The 24,646-nt window shown below is 40.1% G+C and overlaps 3 protein-coding genes across 6 annotated transcripts in view; 1 reads left to right on the top strand and 2 right to left on the bottom strand.

Moving 5' to 3' along the window:
• The window catches only part of FAM184B (family with sequence similarity 184 member B), a 39,421-nt gene extending 32,289 nt beyond the window's left edge, over positions 1–7,132 (top strand). For 2 of the 3 annotated variants that reach the window (XM_013180435.3, XM_013180444.3), the window contains exons 9-12: positions 3,597–3,714; positions 3,881–3,985; positions 4,675–4,877; positions 6,329–7,132. In XM_013180435.3, the coding sequence (XP_013035889.3) occupies positions 3,597–3,714; positions 3,881–3,985; positions 4,675–4,877; positions 6,329–6,419 (517 nt within the window). In that variant the 3' untranslated portion in view covers positions 6,420–7,132. The remainder of the gene's footprint in view (positions 1–3,596; positions 3,715–3,880; positions 3,986–4,674; positions 4,878–6,328) is intronic. The other variant, XM_048046111.2, reaches the window with a different exon arrangement.
• A 1,324-nt stretch (positions 7,133–8,456) lies between these two features.
• Positions 8,457–9,950, bottom strand: MED28 (mediator complex subunit 28). Its single transcript, XM_048046128.2, has 4 exons — positions 9,746–9,950; positions 9,595–9,661; positions 9,222–9,334; positions 8,457–8,758 (listed from the first exon to the last, which is right to left on the bottom strand). Exons 1-4 carry the CDS (start codon positions 9,911–9,913, stop codon positions 8,561–8,563), a joined length of 546 nt encoding a protein of 181 aa, XP_047902085.1. The 5' UTR covers positions 9,914–9,950; the 3' UTR covers positions 8,457–8,560.
• A 696-nt stretch (positions 9,951–10,646) lies between these two features.
• Positions 10,647–24,611, bottom strand: LAP3 (leucine aminopeptidase 3). 2 transcript variants are annotated; one of them, XM_048046123.2, is made up of 13 exons: positions 24,403–24,611; positions 23,797–23,912; positions 23,390–23,444; positions 21,908–22,013; positions 20,048–20,207; positions 18,354–18,518; positions 17,193–17,351; positions 16,203–16,327; positions 14,681–14,769; positions 13,894–13,996; positions 12,049–12,128; positions 11,270–11,382; positions 10,647–11,161 (listed from the first exon to the last, which is right to left on the bottom strand). In XM_048046123.2, exons 1-13 carry the CDS (start codon positions 24,490–24,492, stop codon positions 10,963–10,965), a joined length of 1,560 nt encoding a protein of 519 aa, XP_047902080.2. In that variant the 5' UTR covers positions 24,493–24,611; the 3' UTR covers positions 10,647–10,962. The 2 variants fall into 2 exon arrangements, with proteins under 2 accessions (XP_047902080.2, XP_066851788.1); XM_066995687.1 differs by lacking the exon at positions 24,403–24,611 and adding an exon at positions 24,333–24,365.
• Between the last annotated feature and the right edge of the window lie 35 nt (positions 24,612–24,646).

Here is a 24,646-nt window from a genome sequence, read left to right as displayed (position 1 = left end):
CTACTCAAGCTGTATATATAAAAGGATTTCTGAAGAGTATAACTTTAAAGGAGTCCTTTAAATAACATCCTACATAGTCTAGAGAAAAGCACTCAAGGGATATGTCTCTCTGAAGATTGTCAGAGTGGCCAGAGTAATTCTGTTGCTGTCTACCAGTCAGTGCATATTTAAAGAATGAGAAAGAAACATTTTTTTTTTCCTTTGCACTCTTTGGAGAGTTACTTAAAAGTGACTTTCATTTCAAGCTTTTGAAACAAGATCAACAGAAAGAATTGCAAACCAGAGAGTTTCATCAGTGCCCTCCAGCTACCTTGAAGGAATTTAGAGCTTCTGTTCATGAAGAGAAGAATTATTCACATGTCAGTGATGAGGTCTAAAAGGCCTCAAATGGTAAAGCTGCTAGGCTGGAGGATAATCTTTACAGGGGGATAGCTGGTGTAGCTCTACTGCAGTACGCATTTGAGAAAGAAGCATTAATGGAAATTATGTAAGGAGAAATCCTTCAAATAACAGGAGGTAGAACCAAAGAGCTCAAATGTTCTTAGGTACCTGATACAGGCTGCTATGAAATTAACCCGTGCGTGATCTGGAACATTAACCTGCAGCTCTTGATTTGCTTTTGTAGGATGAATAATTTGGGTAAAGGAATAGTTAAATTGTGGAGCGCGTAAAAATAACAGTTTTTACTGTTACAGTAACAACAACAACCTTGTCTTATGCTATGTAGCTGTTTCTGATTTGGAAGCTAATTGTGGCTTGCTATTTGCACATGTTAAATTTTTTTAACCAATTTTTTAAAATTAATATTCCTACTATTGCCAGGTAAGTGTAATGAGTAATCTGCTTGAAGTAATCACTTCCATTTCGATTCTCTTGAATTTTGGGAATTCTACCTCTGGGACAGAAACCTTCTGTAAGGATTAGGATCTGAGCATAAAAAGTTTCTTTTTACAGGAAGAGAGGACAAATCCTAAAATGAAGGGACTCTCCCTCTGAATGAGAGTTTAATTCTACCCTTAAGGATCCGTCTCAGGGATTCATCCCCTGTTTTCACTCTTACTCTTCTTTCGTGCTGAGTGCCAAATCAATCACCCTCATGGCTGTGCTCTTAATTTCAAGGGCAGAAATATTCCATGAGCGTTTTGGCCTTTCTTGAAGCATTTCAGAAACAAATGAAGCATTCAGGAACAAATGAAATAAAAAAAAAAAAAAAAAGATGAAGAAGAAAAGGTAAACTGAATACATTTTGTGAAAATTAGAGTTGTTAATCTGCTGAGTTTGACATCTTTATTTCAGTCAGTAAACAAAAGATGGGTTCTTTGCATTGAGTTAATGAAAAAGTTTCTCCATTGTGTAACAAAATATTAGCAAACAAAAGGCAGTAAGATAATGATTCTTCGATAAATGCCTTTTGTTTTGGGGGTTGGTGTCAGAAAGCTATGTTATGGCTAGGCTTGAAAAATATCAGGCGTTTTTTATTTTTCAGTTGATGGTGCTAATGATATAGCAGTATTTTTCAAAATATATTGCCTGTTAAAGATGAACATTGTAGCTAAGGCATTGCTATAACATTTCCTACATTCACATTTAAGAAAAAACTTTTTTAGAACGGTGGTAGACATTATTGTTTCTGATGGGGTGCTATGAGGTGATGAAATAGAGCATCGGAGCCTCCTATTAAAATCCCAGAGATTCCAAAATAATTTTGCTTGGTATGAGTTCCTATAATACTTTATTGCCACCTTTGTCCATTAAGATTTATCTACAAGCTGACCATAGATAGAATACCGATAGCATCATATGAAATAGCCCCCCACTTCCTGACGGTTGAAGGACAAGGGCTTCTTCTCCAAATAATTTTACTCTTTCTCAGTGTTAGTGTGGATCAGCCTCAACTGCAACCGAAGTGTTGAAGTCAGATCAGTAAGCAGAAGCCCAGAGCTGTGCTGTTAGCCACCTTTGCTGTCAGTAACAGACCTGAAAACTGCATGCTTTCATCAGTCATAATAAACAGGCGTTAAAATGTGAGAATTCAGACATATTTTAAGACTGATGAAAGGCTAGTGGTAGAAGACCTCAAAATGAAGCATAAACAAGAAGTAGACAATACTGAAACAAGATCACCAGACGGAAATAAAAAAATGTTACCTGCTTTCAGCAGGCAAATCTCCAAGCAAAGATTTTCTCCTTAGAAACTAAGCCATTTAAATAAACTGTGACTCATACCAGCAGTGAGTTCTGTTTTTAATTATTATTCCTACTATGCATGATTTTTTTTATAGCTTATGGATAGAATAATATGAGCACTGAAATAGAAGTGTTCAGGTATTTCCTTTGCAAACACAGAAAGACATGGATATATTGTAATAATCTATGAATATTGTTTAAAGTAAAGCATTATACATACAATTTACAGTAACAAATTAAACCTTGCACTTAACCTCTTACAATTTTATGGCATGTAAAATCATCTTTGTCACAGATAATACCAGAGACCTTGATCCATCATTTTGTACTTAATTTTATTCAGTGCAGCAGCACCTTTGAGATGATGCTCATTCTTACTCCCTTGCAAATTTCCCAGGATATTCCCAAACTGCAGCCCCCACTGTATCATGTAAATAAATGCACTCTGCAGCCCTCTTTGGAGGTAAGTAGTTCTGTGGTGCTTCAGGCTCTACAGCAGAGGCCCCCCACAAACAGTCCTTGGTCATGACATTGTCTTTTCCTCAAATCCCAGCTGTGCAGCACAGCTCTGCAGAGAGCCCTACTTGCAGGTAAGTAGGGTCTCAAAACATTCAGACAGTAAATTTTATCTTCATATCTGAATTCTGAGGTAGACTAAATCAAAAGTGTAAGATTGATTTTTTTCTTCCTCTCAAAAATGTTTCCCCTCACCAAAAAAAAAGAAAAAAAAAGTGGTTTGTATCTGTAATTAATTTAACAACATGGCAGATGAACTTCATAGCACTTAGTTTCTTGAGCAGCAAAATTCATGAATTTGGCTGATGAAATAATGAGTTGTTTTTTCATAGGTCAAAGAAATGTATGTTTCCACACCATCTCTAAGAAGGTGTAAGTTCTGATTAGATCTCTTTTTTTTTTTTTTCCCTGATTAAGACATTTAAAGAGCCAAAGTAAAACTACAGGTTTTGCCTTAGAGGACAAACTAAAGCAGCATGTATATCCAAGCCTCTCTTTTCATGAAAGTTGTAGGAAATTAGTATTTCTCAGCTCTTTATCAAGTATGGTTGGAAGTAGGCTGTAGATTCTAAGATTATTGGTAAGGAAAAAAAAACAGGTGGATACAGATATGCATAGATATGGTGACAGAGATTTTTCTCTTTAGTAAATTAGACTAGCAATATGATGTGCAAGCTTGTTAGCATTTTACACCAGGGGATGGATTATACAGTGGGTAGAAAATTTGCTTTGGAACTCCACAATATTCTATTTTCTATAACATCCTGTTTTATCAGAGGGTCCTTACTATGTCCCTATCTCCGAGGCTTGGAGTTTAAGAGCACAGCCCAGGTGTCTCTTGAACCTGGCCTAAAGAAGTGTTTTTGCTGGTCTGCATTCTTTCTTTCACACAGACTTAAGGAATTAGAAGAAAAGACAAGAAAGCAGGAGTCCAGAGCAGAAGATATACAACTTATAAGCTGTCTGCAAGATAAACTAAGTGAGAGAGAAGAGATTATTAAGCAGCTGGTGGTAAGATTTCCTTCTACATACACATAGATACTTTGGAATCTGTTGGAAGGTTCTATTCAGTGTTTCACACATTGCTTTTGATGAATACTTTCTTTCTGCCCTGCAATTCTTTGAAAAATGTATGTTTCTGTACCAAAGAGGCACACGTAATTTTCTTTTTCATCAGGAAGGAAGAAAATTTCACCATTCACTTTTAGCCAACACTGAATCTTACAGGAATCGATCATTTTCTTTCAACCCTAATCAAGGATGCTTGACTCCTTCTACAAAGGTAAGATAGGCAATTCAATTAAAATCACAAATCATGATGTTTTGTTGCTATTTGAATAATACAGATGACAAGGACAATAAAGGTCCTGTTAATTTTCTACTGTTATTCAGTAGAACTCCAGGAAGCCAACCTATAATGAGGTGCTGAGTAAAACATAAATTCAGTAGAAGTATGTAAGCACATGGGTACAAGTATTTAAGCAAATATAAAGCAGTAGACCCCCAATGAGCTCAGTCTTCCATTGGAATAAGCACAGCCATTGACTGCAGGTAATTGGGAGTTGTTATTTTGATACCATATGCATCAAGCAAAATTATGAATTGGGTTTGGGCAACACAGGATTTGTCCCTGGTCATTCCATTTGTATGATACTATATATAAACAGTAAAAACAGTATGCTGGTGGAAAGCACTTAACTTAGCTCTGAGTATCCCTGCAAATCTATTGGATTTGATATATCTGAAACCTCAAGGTCAAACACCCAGGTTGTTTTAATTGGACTGCCTAACCCCTGAATGCTCACAGTGTACCTGAGAATTTATTTTAAATACCTATAGAAAAATATGGGACCCTTCATTTTTGGGTGCTCCTCACAAGATGTCTAGGAATGAAGTATTGTTGAGTTTTTATAGTATAAGGTGTGAAAAAATATGCATGTAATGCAGCTTTCTGTTATGATAAAAAAACAGCAGAAGAGACCGGTGGAGGTGCCCAGCCGTGTTGTCAGTGTTCCAAATTTAGCTTCCTACGCAAAGAGCCTTTTGAGCTGTGACTTGAGATCAAAAAGAAGTGCTCCTCAAATAACAAAGTCTACAAGCTTAGACCGGAGTCCTGGCTGCCTCGGAGTGGGCTCTCCACCAGCACAGACCTCCGACAGCAGTGCTGCCACAAGGTATTTGTCCGTTTTGAAGTGACTTACTTGGAAGATGATAACTGAATAAATATTCTTTATCTTGTAGGCATTCAAACACATTAGACACTTGGAAATAAATAATGATGTAAGGTTCCTGTCCTGCAGCAAGCTCTGTGTGTCCAACTTTCTGCAGACAGACACAGGACTTAACTGCAGAATTAGGCTATAATCACTGCCCAGCAGAGCTTGTGGTTGCAGTCCCTGCAGATATAAAGGAAGAAGAGAGAAGCTGCAAATATTTGAACAGCAATGTGGTTAATAGTGAACCTGGCCTTGAAACTCTGCGTACATATCAGTGATTCTATTAAGGATTATTTTCATTCTTACTTTTGTTTCCTTGCTTTGCACTTGGATGATGTAGATGACATTTTTGTTTTAGAAGATGTTTGAATGAACCTAGGCAAAGGATTTTGAGACTTAAAAATTGACTAGCAGATACGTAGTGGTCTTCCAATGTCACACATCAAGATCTTTTGCTGTTCTTGATTTCTAACTTGGTGTATCGTGTTTTTTCTCTTACAAGCTTTTTATTATTATTCAAATGTACAAGCTATTGTTTAAACAATGCTTAGTAGTTTCCAAAAATATATATATATATATATAAAAAAAAAAACAAAACGTAGCACTATACTTCAGGACAAAAGCCAGTCTTCTCACCTATGTCCTGTTGGGCAGTAGTTAGACTGTACACTGCATGCTGCAGAGTTCTTTCCTGGAAGGCAGATGGTGCTGCCTGCTGCCAAAGCCAGTAACACAGGACACTGGCTGGGGTCCAGTTGGGCAATTCCTACATCTTAAAGATAGAAGCATTCTGTGTCATACTAGATGACTGCCGAGGCAAATCAGATTTGTATGTTAAAGGGAAATAAACAGGGGCACTAAGGATAGATTGGCTGATACTTATTCCTTTAAAACAGACAGTTATAAATGAACTCATATTTGCTACTATAAGTGAAATTAATATAGATTAAAAAAACCCAACATCCTGAATCCTGAAAAATCGGGGTTTATGTAATAGCATCAATTATAGAGGCCACTCAATATTAAGAAAATATTCAGTTCCAAATAAAATTTCTATTGATGTTTTTTCATGCATAAACTGTATATTTTTAAGAATGAGTTGCAGCTGCCCTTTTCTGATTTTCAGTATTTCCCATTATTGAAGCATCCATATTTTTGAGATGTCAGGAATTATGTTCAAACATTTCTCCATAGCTGCTTAGCCCTTTGTCACCCTCCTCCAACTTACTAACAGTGCTGTTAGTCCAGTCACCCGGCTAGCACTATGTCCCACTAGAAGTTGCCACTGGCACCTTCACACACTTCATCTAAGCACAGGTCCAATCATTGGATTGTAAGTTTTTCCATGAAAATAAGTGTTAAATATTGGTAAGATTGTAAGCAATGCTAATGTTTGTTTATTTGGACAGGACACACGGCAATGAACCACCACAAACTAAAGACGACCAAACCCAAGACCCTCAGCATCAAGAATGGTTTACTAAATATTTTTCATTTTAAAGCAAGTTTACTTACTCCTCAGAATTACCAGAAAAGCTGTTTCTGTTTTCTCCTAGGGAATGATAATGCAATGTATGATTTATGAAAAAAAATCCAACATGGTTTCCAAGTAAATAATTAGGGACAACTGTGCTTATAGCAAATTAAAATGAAATTACAGGCATGGATTTCAGTAAAAAGCATTTTTTATTAATCTCTGTGAAAAAAAAAATCTGCATTTTGTTACGTGAAAAGACTTTTTATTCAAGAGAATGTACCACTTCACAATTACATGAAATATGCAATTTGTTCTCTGAGATGTCCTGTCAGAGGGACCCCAACTGAAGACGTTACTTACATACTTCCTGTAGGCTATCTACTTGCTTCATCAGCTGCTTAAAATCATTTCTGCATATAGTAAGGCAATTTTGTATTTGTAAGGGTTGTTTTTTTTTTGTTAAATTTGTTTTATGCTGTACAGCATGTGACATACAACCAAGATCAGCATGCTTATAGCCATCTGTTTTAGAAACACTTCATGGTTTGCTTAATAAACCGTTTTGTATAGTCAGTATTGCCATGTTTTCCTGGTGCACTTCCAACACATGTAACGACCAATCAGCCTAATAAATCGGGATAATATGTAAGTATGGACATTAAAACTTGCTTGTAAACCAATGATTTCCATGTTTTGCAAAATAGTGTTATGATAAAGTGTGAGACTGATACACTCAGAGGTTCCAGATTTATGGGAGCTGCATGTTTGCAATTTTGTACGATCAATATTGTTCTCATGCCCACTGAAATGGAAAGTAGGTGGATGACTAAATTTATGAAATCATGCCAACCAGCTCATTGCTGGGAAGGAAAGGTGTTATTCTTAAAAGAAGGCACCCATAAAGAAATTAACTTTCAGGTAGTTCCTCAGCAAACATGAAAGAAAGGGAACCGCACAACCAGCAGCCTAGTGTTTTAAGATAGGGTAGCTCTGATTCAACTGCTGAAGGATTTGAACCCCGGTTTAGGCCCCAGCTACGTAAGAAATTTTATATATGCAGAGGCATACGCCCATCCTAACACCTCTTACATCCAACAGCCAGCAAGTGGTGTACCAACAGATGCAAGAGCTTACTATCGAACAGCCACTGTACATCTCCCATGGCGAAAAGATGGCAGAATGGGTACAATACAGGCCAGTACTTTTATCCCAGTTGTCATAATGTATTTATTTCTGGGGTAAACTGCTGGATTTGGAAAGAGACTATGACATCAGATTTGGCAAAAAGACATTTTTAATACACATAATTAAGAGGGGAATAGTAAACTGGTGCACAGTCAGTAACACTCAGGAGTGCCTTGGCAATTGTGAGATCAGAAATATACAGGGCTAAGTTTCTCATCAGATTTTTCAACCACTGTGCCCAAAAATCTTTTAAAACATGTAAATTCAGTATATAGTCACTAATTTTAGCTTCTAGAGTCACAATATCCTAATTTCTTAACACTGTTCCCAAAAAGGAGCCTCTAACACATCGTTTTCCTGGCTAAATGGATGAATTAAGCTCATTGCCTTGTAATACAGAGACAGAACTCCTTTGTTACCTCTACCTCCAAACCCTTTTTTTGGCTGTTTATATTACTAAATACTGCACCTTGGTAGGAGCTGCTTCTGTAGACTGGAACAGTGCTGATGACCCAACACCCACAATGAGTGGTCTTTATTAATCTGGGGCTAGGTATTTTGGATAAGCTTTACACCAGCCTGACAGCACAAGCAACACTGGGAGCGTATTATGTTCCCCACCTCCAGGGTACATCTTGCATTTTCATTTCCCCCTAGAAGAATCAAGTTTGTATATCCCAAGAGGCCTTCATGAGGGGAGTGAAAGCCCAGTGGAGATGGACAGTCCACTTCAAAAAAGCACACTCTTCTTCTGAACTAGATACAATTCAAAGGGTACTTCAACAATGGTACTGAAGAATAGCTACCGGACCACAAAACACTTAGTTCTCAAGTATTTTTTGGAAAAAAACAAAAAGATAATTTATTTCACTTAATTCTGTCTTAACTGATTATATTTATTGTACAAATTACTTTATACAAAAAACATGAAACCATTGCTTTGCATCATTCAAAACATTTAACTGTGTAAATTCAAAGATCACGTTTGCTTCATTGGAGCAGGAATATTAGCAGACGCCTGTTCTAGGTAAGCTAACGGACCCTGAGGCATTTCTGCAGGTTTTTTGTGTTGTACACTGATGTCTTCCAGGACCTGTTGCCAGTGTCGCAGTTTACTCAAATGCTTCTGAATTAATGCTTCTTTTCTCTGCAATTCATTTCTTAACTCTGACACATCCTATAAATGAGAAAACACGTATTAGTAAGGAAATAGTATTCCTAAGAATAATAAAGAACCTCAAATAAAGTGCATGTAATTCTTAGCTTGAGTTTTCAAGCTGGTCTTACAGGAATTCTAACACTGGAAAAGCACTTAAGAGAGAAAGCACTGCGAATGCTTTCCATTCTGTTTGCCTAGGTCGTGTATTTCAGAGCTCGTTACTTCCAGCATCTCTTCAGATGAATTAACATCATTTGCCCTCAGGCTTCAATACTCCCCAGAGCAGCAGGCATCCAGCTTCTCCAGGCCTGTGGCAAGATCTACCTTAACAGCCAAGTTTTACCAACTTAAGATACAGCATCACGTTGACAAACCCAAACTTAGTGTGAATGAGGTGATCTAACTGTACTGGTACACAGCCTACCTGGCGCAGCATGATATAGTCAAACTAATTACAGCATACAAATTAATTTAAGCCTACCTCTTTAATTACTTGTTCAGGTTTCTGGACCGACAACTGCAGTCTTTTTTGTAGGAAAAAACACTCGGTTTGCCTTGCAACATCCAGGAATTTCTGGATGCACTGATCAACACCTAAACATAAAACACGAGAATGGAGAGACAGAACAGATTCCCAAAACATCATTACAGGCTGACAAGGGTTACCTGCATATACGTGCTACTAAAACCACCTTTTAGAGAATCTTCTAGAAAGAGACCCTTTAGGTGTACTATGAGGGATTTTAGGGACAGGTATCTAGAAGCAGGAGGCGCACTAAGCCTCAGCACGGGGCAGCCCTTTGCAAACTTAGCGCCCTGCTCTGGGCAGCCCCCCGACCCCGCCGGGCGCTCACCGGTGCGGATCTCCTCCTGGTCGGTGCCGTTCACGTAGTCCTGGCTCACCAGCGAGGCGAAGCAGGCCTGAGGAGAGACAAGCGCCGCCGTGAGAGGAGGTCGCGCCGCCCGGCCGGCCGCAGCCTCCCCCCGTCCCGCCCCGCCCCTCACCTCGAAGGACGCTTCCAGCTCGTCCACGAGCGTGTTGTTGGGGTTGCGAGGCCCCGGCGGAGGCGGGATGAGGCCGGCAGGGCCGGGCCCCCCCGGAGGTCCCGGCGGCGGTGGCGGCGGCGGCCCCGGCGGCTGGTTGCCGAACATGGCGCCCAGCGCGCCCGCCATGGCGGCCGCCTCCCCTCACGGCCCGCGCCTGCGCCCCGGCGCCTCAGGCTCGGGGGTGGCGAGTACCTCCTCCGGCCGGGCGTTACCTCGGCCCGGGGCGGCAAATATAAAATAAAATACAATAAAATGCATGCGTAAATAAGGGATTAAAGACAAAAAAGGCAGCAAAAAGGGCATTCCCGGTACGAACCTCCATCTCCAGCCTCTATCCGGCTGCGACTTCCGCCAGCCCGGCATTTGAGGAGGCTTCTGGCAAAGGGCAGCCCCTCTGACTAGGTCCCCCAATTCCAAACTTGTAACCCCCCACCGCACATTATAAACGTTAAATCTGTTTGATATTTCCAGTAATTCTGGGGCTACTTTAATTTCCTCTGAGGTATGGTGTAAAATGAATAAATCGCCTAGCAAGCTGGCTGAAAAACATGAAGAAAATAAATCACCCCTCCTTTATTCTTTCAGTCATTACTATAGTCAGAGGACTCAGGAAGTCTTAAAAAGTGGCCATAGGAGCATATCCGACTTAATTTCATGCAGAAGCCACACAGCAGTTTATAAAGGGTGGTGGTATATCCTTCCTGCCTCATAGCACACCTAGGGTTGCTTCCAGCTTTCTTTATGCTCAGGGGACTTTTATTAACAACCCTCCAGCATTACCTTTCCTACTATATTAGCCATCCAAAACAGAGGCACAGCTACACCATCCCCCTCTTATTTCTCTCTAAATCAAAACGTGTACCCACACAAATTGGAGATTTATTGATTACAATGATTATGTTTACTTTACATATAAAATAGGAGCTCAGGTATTTTCCATGATCACATTTTGCTATTAAATACCTCAAATAGTTCAAAACAGCATCTTTTTATTTTAAACTGCATATCGTAGGGAGACAAATATCGAAGCTGAGATGTTCTTACCCAGTAATGATTTACAAAATGTAAGTGTAGGTCATTGCTATAGTGAAAATATGTTTGGGGCACTCCGTTATTAACACTTCTTTACTTTTTTTTTTTTCTTAAGGCAGAATGGATGATTTTAGAATAAGCATTTATTTGGTATTGTGACTGTCTTGCCCTAATCGAGCAGCAAACTCTACTAATGTTCGTGTAGGCCGTCCTGCCATGCCTTTTCGAAGATAGGGCACCTCGTCTTTATTTGACATCACACCAGCTATATCCAAATGAGCCCAGTGAGAGGCAGTCACAAATTCTTTCAGGAAGGCAGCAGCTGTGCACGCTCCCCCAGCTCTGTGGGAAGCAGAAAGATGGTGTCACTTTAGAAACAACACAAACAGCACAAAGGCTGGACTAATACACTGAAGGGAAAGGGTGCCTGAAGGCTGTTAGCACATCTACCTGCTGTACTTTCCAATGTTACTCAGGTCTGCGAGAGGACAGTCTGTTACTTGTTTGGTGTAATGTTCAAAAAGAGGCATTCTCCATACTCGGTCTCCTGTCAAAATGCTGGCCTGAAAAAGAAACAGTGATAGTTGGGGCAAAGTTCACTATGGTAGTTTTGGTGGTTTTTTCCTCTTTTTTTTTTTAATAAAGCTGCATTTATAAGTTCCACCATTATGCATGCTTATCTTCGTCTAGCTTTGATTGGTTTGAAACTCTGGAACACAATGAAGCCTCCTTTTTGGGTACTTTAGTGGTAGTCAACAGGCAAAAATCTAAAGAATACTTTCCCCCCTTCATATAATTTTTTCCTGTTAACGTATATTTTCTCAAATGCTTCCCTTCAGAGGCTTCCTTTATCTATCACACTTCAGCCACTCACAAGGCATCTCTGAATTTCTCTTATTACTAAGTAAGACCAACAATCTTTTTAACAAAAACTAATTAATTACTGTCAGTAATCCAGAGCTTATGCATATGCAGTAAGTTATCAAAGGATGCAGATACTTGAGATAATGATTCATGCTTTCTGCTGTATGATACTAAACCTCACTAAAGAGCCAGTAATTAATAGTCATCATTATGTATTTTTCAATTAAATGCAATACTAACACACTCCTATGAGATTTCAAAATGTATTAACATACCTTTTAGGTTGGCATAAAGACTTTCTGTAAAGCACTGTTTAGTAACCACAGCTATTACTGAATTATTATTTGATAACGTTGATGGACTACCTCATAAAGGTGATTCCAAAGCCAAGATGAATTTGTGAACACTCCAGTCGCAGCAGACCCCAACGCAACATCCATGGCACCTACAGAAAGACGTCCTGAAGGTTATACAATGAAGGCACAGGTGGACTTGAGTACGGACTCTGCATCCAGACTCCTCATAGTACTTTCCTTCTCAATTCTCATTATCAGTGACTTCTAAAGTCCACAAACCAACCAAAGATTTTAATACACTTGTATTTATTTTTAAAAGTTCAAAAGTTGTTTAAAAGTTTACATGCTCAAAGAGGATAAGAATTCATAAAAATGATATTCCCACATCTCATAAAACTAGACTTTCTGCTTTCAGCTTGACGTTTCCTAGCAATGTCTAACACAATGTATTCAGAAATACATCTCCTCTCAAAAAAAACTCAATTGTTTTCATACAGAAAACATAGATGATTAGACTTTTTCAAATTTATAGACTTACGCAATTTTCTAGCTGGTATTTTTGCTTTTGTGAATTTCACTTATGTAGATTTGTTGCACAACATATGCAAATGTACTTTAAATAAAAATAATCACTATCAAAATAATAAACCATGCCTAAAGCAGAGAGATTACATACATATTTAGTTATTTGTTGCCACAGAAATGCTTCTCTAATGCTGATGCTATTTATGGCACTCAATCCCCAGGGAGATTTAAAAAACAAACAAATGAATAAGAAAACTTGAACAAAAATAGTATGTCAAAGAAATTTCTGCGGGAGCTGTCCTCCTTTCTGTTCGTGCCCAGGGATTCCCAACACAACAGTCCGTAGTGGCAGCAGCCTCTTTCCCGTATCACGCCTCATACAGAAATATTGCCATACAAGCCAACCATCTTAACATAAGCTTCCCTTCTGTCTATAGACATTTTCCACAGCATTTGAACTGTTAAAAGCTTACAGAACATGATTTAAAGCACCAGTTTCTATACAGAAAGATGATTATTCTTCTCAGCTTATTCATTAAACAACAGAGTTGACTCCTATCTGAACCACTCCTCCATGTTTGCTCACCTTTCAGGCAAAGTCACTTCACCCATGACAGCTTGTTGCTGCCGTTCATAAGATGCATACACCATTAATGCTATTTTTGCAGCTTTTAGATTTAAAATTATAGCTTCATTCATATATAGCTGTAGAGGTAAAACAATTAAAACACATTTTTTCATGCCTGAAAGTATGCAAAAAGATACTTCACTGGAATGACTTCCTGGGAAGATGATAATGACTCTCCTAGGACATAGAATCACGGACACCTGAGGCAGCTCAGCAAATGGAAGAACTGGTGCTGGGTAAGTCAGAACTCAGGCACTAAGAGGCTGTTCACAAAGGAGCTATTTTGGCTCCAGCATGGCTAGTACCATACAGAACTGGCAAGATTCTTCCACAGCCATGCCAGTTTCTTTGCACCACACAGGAGCTGGAAGTTCTTCGCTCAGATGTTGGGTGACATGATTGCCTGGAAATCATCATTAAGCTCACCCAGAAATGGAAGCACTGGGCACTATTGTGCAGAAACATCCAAGCCTGCATAGGTCTTCCTGAGCTTATTACTTTCAGCCCAGCTGGGCCAGGACCAACTTCACATGCACTGCTTAGCTTGTACCCTGCATGCCAATACCTGCCAGCCCTGGAGACAAGCAGCTGTAGAAATTGTTAGAGCATTAACTCTGCAAGCTCTTGTCCTACAACATATAAAATCATCTCAGCTGCTTTTAAATTCAGGCTGAATTTGTATACATAGTGTAACTAATCCATAGCCAGTTAATAACAAAGACCTGACATCTAAAATGAAGCAGGGAAGGGAGACTGCTTACCTGTCAGTGTTGCAGCATTCACAATAGCCCTGGCATTAAAATTGTGGGCATAACAGAGAGCATCAGCTAATAGCAGCCTTCCTTCTGCATCTGTGTTGTCAACCTTCAGGTGCAAAGTTAACAAAAATAGATGAACTACTAAAGACATCCCTTTAACTGACTTGTTTCTTACATATTCTCTTAAACAACTGTCAGATTGTGAATGCACTGTCACAGGCCCCAGGAACTTTAATCAAAATTTACTCAATTTCCTCAGAAGGGCCTGGAGGCAGGAGAGGAGCCCCAGTGCAGCGCAGGAGGCAGGTCACCACTCCCAGCAAAGCCCCAGCAACCCCAGGGCTGTTTCTGAGCAAGCACAGAGATCTGGCCCATGGAAACAGCAAAGAAGGAGAAGGATCCACAAGAAATCACAGATGCATGCCTGGTAACAGTTCCTTATTAAAATAAATAAATCAATGACCCCTTTAACTTTCTCCTCTCAGAGAAGTTTATGATTTTATTTTCTAGCATGTTCACTAAGTTAACAAACTTTTCAGTTTTTCCTAGTGATTTCTAAAACATGTCTAACCTCTTCAATATTTATATTTGAAAGAATCCTATGATAGCAATTTCTAATAATTTAACTTCTAACTAAATTAATACTTCTTATATTTGTAAAAACATTACATTTGCACTGTATTTCTTTATAAAGGGTCTTTTCAAACATGTACACTGACTGCAGTCATGTAACTTGATCAATTAAACCAATTCACCAAAAGTATTCAAAATCCAAGTTTCAGATGCATACCTGTATTGTTTTTCCATTCTTGGCTCTAACTACGTCCCCAGGCTTGTTTGCCTTACCACTGGGCATATTTTCACATAGGGGTGCCAAACCTCAGAGAGAAAAAGAAAAGTACATTACCGGTTTCCTTCTCAGAAAAGAGGCAGAAAAAAAAATACTTAAGAGGGGAAAAAAAAACACCTTAAGAAAGCAGTAGTATTCTCATCTTGAATTACGTTCAATAGCTAAGTTTTCCTGGTCACTGAAAGACACATGGTCCAATTGTCAATCGGTGAAATTTCTCTGCATGGTGCACCACAAAATTCTCACCTACACCCTTTTAACACTAGGATTTACTTCTACTTTATACCTAGACAAGTGAGAGCAGAGGAGCTTTAAAATTCACTGAAGCTCCTGTCAACAAATAGCATCTTATGTGTTCCATATCTGAACAATTAGTAAACATGTAAAGGGATTTCTTTCTTTCTGAAAATAAAAACTTCCACTCTCTGAGCTGTTCAAGCTCTGCTCATTGTGTAATGCCAAGAGGGGTCCAAGGAACTGTCACAGAATGCCAACTGTAAGAGCAAGTAGCGGCGCAAAAGAGTCAACATCAAAACCACAAATGGAATAATGGGATGAAAGACTTTCCACCTTTCCCAGGGAAAACCTGCTCCTGTGTTCAGCTCAAAGAACAAGGAATAAGAGAATTGTGAACAACCACTTCTCAGTGTAGTGGCAGACAGAGACTTGCTCCACTGATTTCTGCTTAACACTTCCTATTCTATCCTTCTATTGGAGGAATCTCCTAAGGATGTGTGGTTCACTGCCCTCTACTGGTTGAAGTATGTAAGCGACTAAAACACTGGTTCCCTGAAAGTTACGGCACTCAAACATAAAAACCTAGAATGGATTACGTTACCAGCGACTGTTTCTTTTTTTTTTTTTTTTTTTTTTTTAAAAAAAGACAACAACAGTTCCTTAAACAGCCAATTCTAGCTGAGCAACATTTCTGCAGAAAAAATAAGCACTGCTCAGAATTCAAAAATACCATCAGAAAGCTTTTTTGTCTTAGCTGTTTTTAAGTTTTGGCAGAGACATTCACCTAAGGAAACAAAAGCTGTTATCCTGTTCAGCTGGGGCAAACATTCACAGAAGTAGCTCACCTACTTTTCATTTTTAATTGTTTTTACAGGTATCCACATTTCTTCTTGGAATGAAATAGCAGGACTTCTGCAAAGCTTGTTGATAAACTTGTTTTAGTCTCTCCTAAGTCTCCTTAGTCTCTCCTAAGATCTAAAAATCATGCCCTCAAAAATTGTATTCTGTCTTGCAATATTTTATTCAAGCAAAGCTAGTGAGTTTTGATAACCAAGTAAAAACAGAAGAGAAGCTAAGGAAATGAATGAGATGAGCAGGTCTGAAAAAGCCCATGACATTTTTGTAGGACAGAACGTCTCGCAGCAATGGCTGATACTAGGAAAGGACCTTGTCTAAACAGCCTTGTAAAATTAATATTTTCAGATTCTCACACAAACACACTTACCAATTATGTTAAGAGGTAGATTTAACGCTGCTGCAGTCACAATGGCCGAACAGACAGTTGCTGCCCCTCCCATATCTGCTCTCATCGCATCCATACCCGATGACGGCTTCAGTGAGATGCCACCACTGAAACGAGCAGAACAGTATCATCAACACGGAGGAGCTGGGCGTTGCATATGTTGGTAATACTCTGTCCATCAGTGTGTTTCAGCACCAAATGTCAGTAAACGCCAGACTCAGTGTTTTTAGACATTCTTGCAACACCCTAGCACACATACTGAAAAACAAGGAATCTAGAAAAATTCAGGTGATCTGTAGTGGACTAAAAAAAAAATAGACATTTTTCTCACGTGCTCAATGGTCTTCATAACAGCAGAAGAGTACAACACAAGCATAAAAGAGTAGACTTGGTAAAACCAAGCATATGGAAGGAGAACAGACTGATAAAGTGTTCAGTAGTTATAACCGTCTTTTATGTCCTATTAAAGGAATTGCTGCAAAGAATGAACTGTTTTTACTTTGCTTAAGCATGAACTAGATGTCCAGTGACAGACTGCAACTCTCAACATGTAAATTCTTCCTCCCAAGGTTTGCTCAGGCCAAAAAAAAGAAAGAAAAAGACACTAAGTTTTGTTTTCTTTCCTTCTAGATTTCCATTTTCCCCTTACAAACCAAAGGCATATCGCTTCTACTTATTTCAATCACTCAAGCTTGTCTTATCCCCAGGAAAGGCAGCACAACCTACTATATAGGGCAAGTTCACCAGAATGGCATTGAAAGATGTGCTGAGCAATGAAAAAGCATCTCTGCATTGAACATGAAGAGCAGGAAGGCACAAGGAGAGCCTCGCCTCTGCGTTTAACAGGATTACTGTCAGAAGTGTGTATCTCTTGGCTGACTTACACAACTAGTCCATTTGTGCTCCATCCTTTAATAACTGAAGCACAGCATCCCCCTGCCCCTAAATTATTCAAGTTATTACTATACATACCTGTCAAATGTAACTCCTTTTCCTACAAATACCAAAGGAGAGTCATTTGCATTAGCACCACCTAAATAGTGAATCTCCAGAAAGATGGGAGGTTCATCTGAACCCTTAGCTACACTCAGGAATGCTCCCATCTGTTGTGTTGCTATCCAAGACTCTGGCCTGAAACAGAAATATATATGTGTAAGTTTAAGTTGGACACTTTGACCAAGCTGTTTTTGCTCGTCTGCTTTTAAAAATCACAGTTCTTGAAGGTTTGTACACAAACTATTAATTCCATTTTAGTTAGCTGAATTGGAAACAGTCATTTAAATGCCACCATTATTACTACTTTTGTGAAACAGAAAAATACTGCCTCCAAGTTGCTGCTCAGTTTTTGTTTGTTTGTTTTTAACAAGACCAATCTATACTTTCTGCATCAGAAACATTAAACTTTTTACTTGGCCCTCAGGCTGTAGTCTTTGAAGGCACATGGAGCAACAACATTGCATCGAGTTACAGTTTAGCTTTCTGTTATCAAAATGGTTAACTATGTGCAGAGTTGATAAAAAGCAAAAGATTGAGGGAAATCAAAATAGCCTCCAACACTTCCACAACCAATTAGCCTGTTTCCACTAAAGGACAGTATCTAGAAATTCAGAGGCAGGAAACGTTAGCTGTGCAAATTCAATTGTGAGGGCTTGTAGGGCCCTAGCCCTTTCAAGATTTTTAAAAGCTTAAAAGCAACAAAACCCAGCAGCAGTAAATAGAGGATATTTAATTATCACATCCAAATAAATAAACAAAAAACAACAACAACAAAAGAAAGGCTAACAGTTGGGAAGAAAACACAAGGTGTTAGAAAAAAGGTACCCGGTATTTGTAGATTATTCACTGATTCTTCATCAGGCGTCTTCTTTCACAGCACGTCAATTAAGAAATTAATTGACGGCATGACTAATTGACAATCATTTTATTGTCTCACAGTAACTTGCTTACTCTGCTAGCTAGAAGCTCATCTTCTAATGCTGAGAGGAGCCTGCAGTCTGGGGACCTTAATGCCTTTTTGCCAACTACTTTACCTGCTTTTGTCATTTGAAATAGCAGAATGAAAACAAAAGCATGCAGCAAATTTGGCATGGAAGGTTTCTTACCCTATAAAGGAATCATTTCAGTGGATTTTACCTTATATGGACCTTCACGTTGCTGCTGAAACTTCTGAGCTTCTGTTCAATATATTCAGCAAATTTGATTGGAGTTACATAATTAGCTGGAGCCTCCATCAGGTACCGAGCGAGGTTCTGACCCTCAGCGTAGATAACACCCTTCTGCCAGGCTTCACTTCCAGCACTAAACAACACCATACAACAATCATGATCACAGACTTCTACAAGAGTAAAATAATGTCAGCATTTATTTGTTCTCTCCCATCTGAAAATACGGTATTATTAATTCAGGGGAATTAAGAACCTCTTATTACTCATCCTACAAGGAATTTAGGATGAGATCCAATGTGTATCTAGTCTAATAATCTCATCTCTGGTTCCAGTGAGTGCCAAATGCTTCAGAGAAAGCTAGAAGAATCCTAGAGCAGACAGATGCGAAATTATCTCATATATGTGGTCTTGCCCTAATCCTTAGGAGTCAGAAATTGGCGTAAACTTTAAGGACAGGGTTTAATATCCCTTCCAAAGTTTGTAATCGCATTAACTACAACACCCCTGAAATTTTTTATTTACCATACAAAGCCTCCAAGTCTGTCTTTCAATTTGCTGAAACACGATTATGTGATAAGAGTGGAACTTGGATCTCAATTCACAGTGCACTACAGACATTTCACTAACAAAAGATAGGACAAACATTCAAAAAGCTGACTATATAGGAAATAGGGATCTCTCTGATTATTTTGCAACACTACCAGTACATAACCTCTCATTTTACTGACACAGAACTAAAAGACTTGCTTATTTGCTTTAAAAGATGTCATGAAGCAGGGGATTAAGCTGGATTCTGCTCTCAAAAGAGCAACACAGGGCAGATGGACGCCAAGAGGAATATAGAAACATTGCTTGGATATGCCGGGATGGAATTAAGAAGCCAAATCTCAGCTAGAGAGAAACTAGCAAAACGTGGGATAGGCAACAAGAGGGCTTCAACTGGTACATCATCAGCAAAAAGGTCAGGGGTATTGCTGTCCCATTGCTCAATGGGGCTGGCAATCTAGAGAACACTGAGAAGCCTGAGGTTCTCAATGCCTGCTTTACATCAGTCTTAATAGTTACTAAGGTCTACTTCCAGATCCCTCAGTGCCTATTGCTTAGTAACAGAGTTTGGAGAAGAAAGGTACACCAAGAAGCAAAAACCCTGATACTACTTTCTGCCCTCAAGGAACAGTGATGTTTACTTAAAGTCCATAAGCACCAAAGCTTTTCTTCTTGCATTTTGTTCTGTGAGTACAAATATAACAGGTGAACTATGTAAGACATACTCATCATGGCATGGTCTGGTCTCAGCATTTCCTAATTATCAAAAGGATTTGTTCCCTTACAGAGTTTGAAATACCTCTGCTCCACAATTTTGGCATGCAATACCAGTATAAGTCCTTTTACATCAGAACAATGTTTCAAGTAATTTTTTACTTTTATTTTTACCCTGGACCTTCTTTTCTATGAAGCAGCATTTATTTACCCTTATCCTCAGAACAAGGCATACTAACAAGACCTATGGAGCAAACACTGAGGTGTTAAATACTTAACTCCTTGGACTCACTTGAATTTCCTTAAGCAGAAATTGCTGTTAGAAATAAAATTAATAGGGCTTTCTCATGCACAGTTTTATAAACAAATAAATAAATATGCAAGCTTTCCTTCTGCCATCACCTTCCATGAAGCTGAGGAGTAACTGCAGTTTTCTTTTTTTGCTTCAGCTCGTTGTATTCATGCAATCCAAGGACAGCACCTTCTGCGGCCGCTTGAGCATCTCCGCAAGGGTCCACTTCAACACAGGGGATTTCCAGATCTTGGATCTGTCTACAACCAACTGAGAAATACAGTATGGAATCAATAGGCCGAGTACTGCACAGAACAGCAAAACAGGTGTCTGATGTGATCAGTATAACACTTCAAGGAAAAAAATAGCTTTACTCAAGATATCCCAGTTAATAAGTAAATAAACAAAAAGGATCATGTAGTAAAATAATTTAAAATGTTAATGATCACACATTGACACATTTTGATGAAAAATATCACTTAATAAGTTTCAATGATCGAGCTATTTCACAAGAATAAAAACGAAATTCCCCAGTCGTTCTGATTCCTTTGTCATACCACATCAAAGAAAACCACTCTTCTGGAGTGTTATGGGTTATGAGGCCTATAGGTATCAGAAATTTGCTGTGATTTATTTTTTCCTAAGACTAAACCTTTCTTTTCTTAGAAAAGAGTTAGAAGATATATTCCATACATTTAACAGTGTTTTTACAGCAAAATGTAACTGTTTTGGCAGCTGGTGAGACAACGCAGGCTAGCCCTTTGGACAAAAAGCTGTCATACATGTGTGACTGACCTCTTGTCTCAGATCATAACCTCTACTGTGAGAGCTCTTTATTCTTGTTTTATACACAGTTGGATGCAACAGTCACCCTTGATTAAGACAGAGGACCTTTTACTGGGTCTGGATGAAGTGGAGTTAATGTTTTTTTACAGCAGCCTCCATAGAAGTTTCGGATTTTTGACCAAAACAGCATTGATAACACAGCAATGTTTTGGCTATGGCTGAACAGTGCTCACACAGCACCAAGACTTCCCGCTTCTCACTCTGCGCCCTATCCCAGCGAGTAGGCTGTGGGTAGGCAAGTAAACGGCAGAGGTCACAGCCAGGACTGCTGACCAGAACTAACCAAAGGGATATTCTGTATCACATAACCAACATCCTGCTCACAAGCAATAAAAGCTTGGTGGTGGGGACAGGCAGATACTGTCTTTCAAAGTAGCCACTGTTTAGAACTGGATGGACATTGGTCTGCTTGCGGGAGGTGGCAAGCAATAGCTTTTGCATAATGTTTTCTTTCCTTCAATTATTAAACCGTCTACCTTGGCAAATGAGTGTTCCTGCTTTTACTCTTCTTATTCTCTGTCTCACTGAGGGGAAAGTGAGCAAACAGTTGTGTGGGTGCTTAGCTGTGAGTTGACGCCCCAGCCAGCAATGTCTAAGCTGTGAAGTTAAAATTTATTTGTTATAAGGAGAAACAGTAGAGTTATCAGGTGTCTCTGCTAGCTACAATTCCTGAAAGTACAGATTTATCAAAGTACAACACACCTCACGGTTACATGAGGTGCCCACTGTTACCTTTGTGCCCATGCACCACAATTTCAGTAACACAGGAAAACAAGAGGCCTTTGAGAGCATGAGAGCATTAAGTAGTAATAAGAGAGCATTAAGTGAGCTCTCAGGCTTCAAAATCATAGCAATTAAACAAGTGCATTTTCAATACCCCACCATTTAGGAGAAGTACTGAAGTTACCTGTCTGCAGGTTGATTTACATGCTGTGTAACTTCTTCCTCACTAAGAAAAAATCTCCTGAATGTCAATGACAAGTAAATGCATTTCCCAAACTATGCAGTATGTTTTGCATTTCAAAACAAAAGCGTATGTAGACTCGCTTTTCAAAAATGGAACATGCTGCACCATTAAAAGGCTTTTCTAGACAAAAGGTTAAGAAAATAAGAAAACAGTTAACCTGCAACAGCTGCACGAATATTTTCTTTGTCTTCATTCCAGTTTTCTTGGTCATTTACTCCAGCATTCTTCTTACCCAAGCCAACTACAGCCACACTTGGAAAGTCCTACACAAAGCCAACACACAAAGGGATTCACTTTCTTCATTGTTACAGCCACAGCATGGAGTTGCTACAGACTCCACTTTCTCAACCAAACCAAACACAGCATTAAAATACATTCAGTTCTTTCTCTACGTCACGCAGATTTCTGCATAAGAGCGCCAGTATGGTACCACCATTTTACACTCCCAGTCGTTTGCCACAGGCATCCAAACAGTTGTCCTGGTTGCCCATTTCACAATTTATATTGCAGCAGATAGGGCTTTATGCTCACCACATAGCAAAAGACACTTCTGTCCTTTGAAGTGTACCCATTTTAGCTCAGTGCTATGTTCAAGCTAATAAAATCTCTTCAAAGGTCACGCCTACAAGCTCGGCTCAGGAGCTGAGCTGGCATGATTAGCCAAGTACCAAACAAAAGCTGTGCAAAGGTACACAGATCCAGAATTCAGGAAAGTAACGTAGCACAGCAAACTACATTCTTGCCTCATAAACTGAAAGTAACGGGCAAAAAAGAAGAGATAACGAAGATGAAAGGAGTCTTTTAAGAACAAAGTCAAATTTGTATAACCTTGAGTATGGTTTAATACATGTGATTCCCACTGCTCTCAAGAAAAAATGAACTTAATCTTAGGCTCTCCCTTACCTTTCCATCACAAACAGCTGCTCTGTCAGATTCAATCAGTTTCCAATCTGCTACACCATAAAGCCTCTTAGTCCACAAGATGGTGGAACTAACATAAGCTATCCAGAAGATCAATGATTCAAGTTATCCTTTTTTTAGCTATCATTATTTTAAATACTAAGAGGGCATTAGGCCAGATTCTCCAACATGCTCTTGCAGAGATTTCCTACTCACAGGTCATCCTGTATGCAGAACTGGCATAATGGGACCTTCCATGACATTCATGACAGCCTTTCTACTGAGCAGAATATCACCTGTGTTCTCCATGTAGGTATTTATACATGGTAGGCAATAATCACTACAAATTGATTTATTTAAAATCATTTACATAGCCCTAATGTACAATGTAATTACTTACACAAGAACACCTAGTGTCATATTGAAAGTCTGCCTAGCCTCTAGCTATTGCACCAAAAAGGTTCAAGTCGTAACCAGCCAGCTCCATCCACACACATTAGATGTGTTAAGACTTCTCAAAGGGCAACAAAAGCCTAACTTTAAGCAGGTGAATCCCCATCTCATACAACTGTGACATATCATTTTGCGCAGACAAAAGTCTTGCTTGAACAATGGCAGAGAGGGAAGAGAAGTGCAGAGCATTGACGTGAGCACAGCAGTGAACCAAGCTTAAGGTAAGATGCAAGGGCAAGCCTCACATATTAATAAATATGCATCGTGAAAAATCCACCATTCATACCTGATGCAAACCATGGAACAGGTACGTTTTGCCTTTCTTCAAAGGTGGCCCACAACTACAACACAAGAAGGTTCTTTCAGTAAAGAAGCCTTAACAAGGGTAACAAGGCTTACGGTACACTGCATTCACCCCCCAACCACACTGAACTTCTCAAGACTGTGCTGGGACGCTTGGCTCAGCATCATTCACAGAAAAGGGCTTTCCCTGTGAGTATTTTGCTTCTCTTTCCTTGATGCTTGGCTTCTGCCACAGGAGTTTCCCTCCAGGCTGCTCATCCTGGAGGAAGCAAGTTCTGGCCTGAGAGGGGGGTGTGGATTCAAATTCCAACAATGATCAGAAAGACACCCCCATTCTTATTGGTGTTGATAGATACTTTAATCCATTTCAGGAAGGTGGCCGACACTTACACAGACAGAAGTTCTCTCAGCTTTCCCGACACAAGCTTATCGAAAGCATCCCCGGCACTGGTGAGCTGGGCAGCACCTCCATCCTGCTCACTTGAGTAGGCTCCCAGAACGAGGCCCTAGGAAAGGATGCACATTCATGTAAACAGTGTGAAATTTTAGAGACCTGACGGAGAAACAAGCACAGCGCTCAGATCGCTGCTGCTGGTTTACAGGTGCATGTCGACTCACGCACCCATCTGACATGCACGGCACAGAGCCACGTGTTGGTGGTACAGGACAAAACATTACAAAGGAGGCACAGCCCAACTCGAGTACCAATCGTTTCGCCTCAAGAGCTCGTGCTATCCGTAATTTGAAGGCACAACAGATTTTATTTTTTTTTTCCCCTCTGCGCCCACCAGATGCGGCTCCTTCACCTGGAGCCCCGGGGGCAGCGCACGGAGCCGCATCGCGCCCGGCCCCGGCTCCCCAAGGCCTCAGGGACAGGCGAAGGAGCCCGGCAAGACACTAATACACCACCTGCCCCCTTCCCTCACCTCGCCCGATCCCCACATGGGCGAGAGGAGCCGCGAGATGGCGGTGCCATAGCTCCCGCTGCCCCCTCACCTTCCCGCCCGCCCCGTGGCTGTAGCCCCGGCCGGGGAGATGCCCGGCCAGGCGGCGGGCAGCCACCCGCCGCACCCACGGCACCAACATGCCCGGAGCTCACAGCCCCGGAGCTCACAGCCCCGATGCTTCACAGCCCCGGAGCCCCACAGCAGATACAGGAGGCTGTGCCGGCAGCCGACCCCGGCGCACTGCTCGCCTCATCAGCCCGCGCCGAGCGGGGCGGTGCTGGAGAAAAGGGGAG

Source organism: Anser cygnoides, chromosome 4 (assembly GCF_040182565.1).
Source record: "Anser cygnoides isolate HZ-2024a breed goose chromosome 4, Taihu_goose_T2T_genome, whole genome shotgun sequence".
NCBI lineage: Eukaryota > Metazoa > Chordata > Aves > Anseriformes > Anatidae > Anser > Anser cygnoides.
Note: the sequence above shows the minus strand (reverse complement) of the source record. Positions and strands in the feature narration are given on the sequence as shown.

Bases quoted from the DNA above. Each gene is read 5' to 3' on its own strand.
- MED28 (XM_048046128.2), bottom strand. From the start codon at position 9,913: ATGGCGGGCGCGCTGGGCGCCATGTTCGGCAACCAGCCGCCGGGGCCG. The intron at 9,662-9,745 runs GTGAGGGGCGGG...GTCTCTCCTCAG, and splicing joins AGCTGGAAGCGTCCTTCGAG to GCCTGCTTCGCCTCGCTGGT. The intron at 9,335-9,594 runs GTGAGCGCCCGG...TTTTATGTTTAG, and splicing joins CCAGGAGGAGATCCGCACCG to GTGTTGATCAGTGCATCCAG.
- LAP3 (XM_048046123.2), bottom strand. From the start codon at position 24,492: ATGTTGGTGCCGTGGGTGCGGCGGGTGGCTGCCCGCCGCCTGGCCGGG. The intron at 16,328-17,192 runs GTATGTATAGTA...TGCTCGTTTCAG, and splicing joins AAAGGAGTTACATTTGACAG to TGGTGGCATCTCACTGAAGC. The intron at 12,129-13,893 runs GTAAGCAGTCTC...GTCTTTCTGTAG, and splicing joins GAATGCTGCAACACTGACAG to GTGCCATGGATGTTGCGTTG.